At 37.0% G+C, this 5,482-nt stretch overlaps 1 protein-coding gene across 1 annotated transcript in view; it reads right to left on the bottom strand.

Annotated features, from left to right (window-relative positions):
• The window catches only part of LOC129207274 (protein AHNAK2-like), a 28,355-nt gene extending 24,107 nt beyond the window's left edge, over window positions 1-4,248 (bottom strand). Inside the window, exons 1-5 of the mRNA XM_054827958.1 lie at window positions 4,159-4,248; window positions 3,280-3,369; window positions 2,480-2,536; window positions 1,732-1,873; window positions 789-970 (exon numbers count right to left, since the gene is read on the bottom strand). Of these exons, the coding sequence (XP_054683933.1) occupies window positions 789-970; window positions 1,732-1,873; window positions 2,480-2,536; window positions 3,280-3,369; window positions 4,159-4,248 (561 nt within the window). The remainder of the gene's footprint in view (window positions 1-788; window positions 971-1,731; window positions 1,874-2,479; window positions 2,537-3,279; window positions 3,370-4,158) is intronic.
• Window positions 4,249-5,482: the final 1,234 nt, after the last annotated feature.

Raw genomic sequence — 5,482 nt, forward strand, 5'->3', positions numbered from 1 at the left:
CTGAAAGAACAAAGGATAGTCAGAAGATTAAAAGTAAACTAAATATAGATACAACACAAAATAAAATACATGCTATAAAATATACAGAAAAATGTGCTTTTTATTCACAGTATCTACTTGTTATATAAAAAAATCCTGAAGATGGTGTATATAATTCGGACAAAAATAAATAAAACAAATGGATTATATGACTGTAATATGTGGATTTCTGAAGGTTTATGTTCTTGCAAAACTCTGCAGTAAGTAGAGGTCTCTATATGTGTATCTCTCTATGTATGTACAAATATATATAATATTTATATAAATGTATATGAAGAGAATAATAATTTTCAATGTGATGGAGACCTATGAAAAGATCATGTCTATGGAGATACCAGTGATTAAACACATATTTTTAACAGAAAATTTCACTGATGAACTTTTGAGAAAAATATTTACTGATATTTTACATTTTGAAAAATACTGAATATAAATATTACAGAGCTTATCTGAGCCAGTTCTATCAGTGGACACAACAACAAAAAAAGTGCTGACTCACTAGAGAAGAATGTTCTTCTACCCTAACACAAGATTTTGGCTTTATCCAAAATCTATAGTCTCGCCCAGGATATTTATAAAGTTGCATATAATGTTTGGGATTTTTCTCTTTTCATGAATATTCATGTTTGTAAGTTTAAATACGTGCCTAAGTCTTAAGAAGACACAAGTGTGTATATTCTGGTCTGTCTTGACACAGCACATTACTACTAAAGTGTTATCCAAACTTTGTAAAATAATCAAATGACTACCTGACTTAATCTTTCCTTTTTGTACTGGGCTGCAGACTGAATGTATTCTAGTTCTTCTTTCCCAGCAATTTTTCTTTTGAGGCTGAATTGGACTCTGTATGGCTCAGAATACTGGAGAATCTTGAGTGCATCTTCATATTTGATATTATCGAAAAATATGGTAGCACTTAGAAGCTGATCACCTGCAAGTGGAATCAGACATTATTTTAATTAGTTTGTGTTTTCTTGCAGTTCTTCAAATTTTTTTGAATTGATGCTTATTTAAAAAAGTAATTATCACATCCTATTTATTTAAAATAGAAAATGATGTTCACAGAATCACAGAATAGTTAAGGCTGAATAGAAGGGACCTCTGGAGATCATCTAGTCCAACTGCCCTGCTCCGGGAAGGGTCAGCTACAGACGGTTGTCTATGTGCAGTCAGGTTTTGAATATTTCCAAGGATGGTGACTCTGCAACCTCTCTGGAAAACCTGTTCCAATGTCTGACCACTCTGATAGTAACAAAGTTTTTTTCTTATATTTTTCAGTATTTAGACTCTGGACTGTTCTTATTCAAATCATTATTTTTTGTAATTTTGTGGAATACTATTTTGTGAAAGAATCAAATAAAAGTTCTTCATCGATGTTATGACTTGGGGTTTTTTCTCCATTTTATTTATGTATACACTACTTTCTATGTATCTTTTCACAGTTCCAGTGAAAATTAGATAATTTTTTTTATGGCATAAAAAAAAAAATTCTTTATTGTTTAAGAAACTGATCTTTTACATTATTAATATGGAAAGGTTAAGTTCACACATAGTATTTAATTGGTTTGGGATCTACTTTTCCTGTTACCTAAAGAAGTGACAGATCAGGTAGCTTTCTATATGCACACACAGCTACATACCTGATTATTTTAAGATATATTAAAAAAACCACAATAGAAAATCAGACTGTACCTTCTCTCAGACTAAATATTTTTGAAGCAGGAGATTCCTTAAGTACTTTTTTAATAAATATTCCTTCATTTCCTCCACCCGTCACACTAAAACCACTAGCACCAGCTTCCACTTCTGTTTTCAGGGTCACTTCCATTGTCTCCTAGATATAGAAAAGAGTGTGAATTTATAACTTTTATTCATTTGTATCAAAGTGTTTTACATTATTCTACAATAAAAAATTGAGTCTCCTCAGGTATATTTTCAGTAACTCAAGAAAGATTATCTAAGATATAAAATGTACTTATTCAGCGTGGGTTTGATTCTGTTCTAAATTAAAATTAAGCACATGTGTTAGGATTATGCTGGATCACAGCCATAGGGAAAATAGGTTGTAATTCTAAAAACATGAAAGCTATGGAATCTTTTAGGGCTGAAAGATCATATTTTCTGTGAAGATGTTAAGCACCTGAATTAGAGTCAACGGGCCAGAAAAGTCAGACTAAGAGCTAATGCTGTACTGTAATCAAACCAGAGAAGGCTAAAGAATGCTGAAAAGAACTATGGAAGGACGCTAAACAGGACAAGTAAGTGTTCATGTCTGTGTCACAGCTAGGCAATTTGTGAAGTTCCTGGTCAAAACAAGTCGAAAGTGACTCTTTGCCTATTTGTCCTTCCCTCTGTTCACCCATCCACATCTCTGTGTTGTAATGGACTTCAGTATTTTGCAAACCACATGCCTAGAACTACTGAGTGCTTTTAGACTGACCTGTGGATGACTCTGTTTTGATTTGTCTGTAGAATATTTTTTGTTTTCTTCCTGTAGCTGAAAAATAATTTGCAATTTTTTAGTGTTCAGAAGTCGTGCTGTTGTAAAGTACAACAAAAATCCTACATCAGTTAAAATGCCTGGTTTAGACTAAGAACTGAAGCTGACTTTAATAGCAACAGAGCAAAATTGGAATCTACAAGTGCAATGGATAATGTGAATTTTTTAACCATATTATTTCCAGTAGTAAGTTAGATACCAAGGCCTCCCTGCATTGTACCAAAATTTGCATGAAATGAACACCAGACACCAATAGCACGAAGAGCTTTTCTGTGTGTTACTAATGTAGCACACTTCTCATGCTTTCATCTTTGTGAATATACTTTTTTTTCATTTATTGGACTTCAACATGAATTTCAAACTGTTGCCTACTTAACATGACGGTACTAGTTAAATCTAAAAGAGGTACAGGTAATTTTTAAATACTTATTAGTTAGATTTAAGCCAGTTAAATATTCTAATAGGGAAAAGTATTGTGATTTCTTGACGCTCTATGACCAAAGTCCTTTAAGGAATTAAATCAAATTATTTTTTTTTGCCAAGAAACAAGAACATGGCCAATGACAAGTTCAGTACACTATAAAACCATCAGTGAACATGGCCCTGATTTTGGTGGGGACAGGAAGAAAATATGGCTGCAACAACATCCTGCTGTGTATCAGTCTTGGCTAGTTGTAGGACCTAAAGCCTCTTGGCGCAACTTGATAAAGCCAAGCATGCATGAAAACTCAGTGTCTTGCCTTTAAATATTCCTCTTCTATGGAATATTCATAAACTGGAGAGGATCCTTGTGGCCTGGGACGGATGTCTTCTACTGCCACTTCATTAACCTGTGGAAAAGAAATGAGTCGTGGGAAAGGAATATCCACCATTAAACAGTGACCCATTTTTTTAGGAGAGGTTTTCTTCTTAGGCATAGTCTTCTTCTGTGTACCAATCTTTCATTACTAATGGTGGATGTGGAATAACTAATAACTCTTTCCTTAAGTCAAGAACAAATGCAATTCTCATTTATGGATGTTACTCAGGAACACAAGGGACAGCCTCCTGAGAGACAAAAATAATGGTATGCTGATTTTGGTTCTCTTTATGAATTGTATGCATCTATGGGTTGAACAAACTGAAAATACTGACACATCAATTAGTTATAATTGAAAAAGGCAATAAAAATTCCCTCCCCTGCTTTATTTGGACACCTAACCTTTGTATCCTGTGGCTTCAAACTTTATTGCCCTCTATAATCACGCAAACTATGGAAGCGTCCCAGCAGGAATTTCCGCTGACAAACACTTGGCATGTTTCCTTCTGGAGTCAACAATAGGGAACCTAAACTGGCTAAAGCTTTAAAGAAAAGTTACTGTAGTCAACAGCCATGAAATAGTTTGCTAAGTCTTGATATTAAACTTATGCTAGTGAATCATGGCAAAAAGCAGATCACTTTAGATTGAAGCATCATTCTGGCTTTTGAGATGGCAGGAGAATCCCAAGCAGAAATACAACATTTTTGATGAGGAAAAGAATCACCAGCAAGACCCAGCTATAAACAAAATAAGATTCCATCTTAACAAGGAAACTGCCAAACCCCCATCCCAAAAAACCACAACTCTCAAAAAACTCACAGAATCTTCATCTTCTGCATCTGCATCAGCATCAGCATCTCCTGGAGGCTCAGCCGGTCTCAGCTGTCGTCCAGAACCTGAAAGCAGCATATAGGTGGTTGGTGTCTGTGAGCCGCACAGCGCACAGAGCAGTTAGCTTGCAAGCTGAAGCTCTCCAGAGCAGCACACCTGGGGAACGCGCACAGGCCAGCTGTAGAAAGTCCTGCTTTCATTTAGATTCCTTATCTCAGATCTCATCATGTTGATCTTTCCAAAGATACCAGAAATATTCATACTCAGAAATGTAAAGGCTTTTGTGAAGGAAAAAATCCCCAGATTGGAGAAAACGTAGAACTAGGTCAGATTTATTTTTTTTTTAATTACCAAGGAAGTCTTGAGGTGTGTATTGGGCAGAATTGGCAGGGTTTTGGCAGCAGTGTGGCTGTGGGGTGGTTTCTGTGGGAGGAGGTCATGGACCACCCTGTGCCAGATGCAGCCACTTGCAGCCAGCTCCGCCTGCAATACAGAACTGATTGGAGGAGTTTCTGGCACCTCTTTGAAAATGTGTTTAAGAAAGGGTGGTAAATGCTGAGAAAAAGAGACACCACCACTAGAGGAGGAGGAGAAAGACAGCGAAGACCACACCAGAGCAGGAAGAGAGAGGAGAGATGGAAGAGCAGAAGAAATGCTGGAGCAAAGTAGGATCTTGAGAAGGGGCTGGAGGAAGAAAAGCCACCTGAGCAAGGGCAGAGAGGAGGAAGCTTGACTCTGATGGGTCGGTGGCTGCTGGAGGAACCCACCCTGGGGCAACTGAATACAAAACAAACAGTGGAAAAAGAAAGGCTGCCACCGTCAGCTGACCCCATCTCCTGCATCAGCCCTCACTTCCCCAAAAGGACTGAGTACAGCCCACAGTGAGGGGACTGGAGACCAGAAAGAGGGGAGGAGACGTGTACAGAGGGGAGCTGAGGTGCTTTTCCCTAATTGGTTTTATTTTTTTTTAAATATCAGAATCAGTAATTAAAAGTTCATTAATTTGCAATAAATTAAATAAATTGAAATTCCCCATCTTGAACCTCTTCCTCTCTTGATTTTTAAAGGTATTGAGGGCAGAGAGAGATGTGATGAAGGAGATGGGTTGTTTGAAAGTATGATTCTGTTGAAATGCCTTAAACTGGGCATCAACAAATGAAAACAGTATGAATACATTCTCATTTTCAGAGATCCAGGCTTAGCCAATAGAGGACGGTGTGGCTGAATTACGCATTCGCTGATGCACAGGCTATTCTAATACATGCACAAGTCCTTGTCCTGATAACTACGTCTCTTTCCTGTCTCCATGGTC

The sequence above is a fragment of the Grus americana genome, chromosome 5, assembly GCF_028858705.1.
Source record: "Grus americana isolate bGruAme1 chromosome 5, bGruAme1.mat, whole genome shotgun sequence".
Classification (NCBI taxonomy): Eukaryota; Metazoa; Chordata; class Aves; order Gruiformes; family Gruidae; genus Grus; species Grus americana.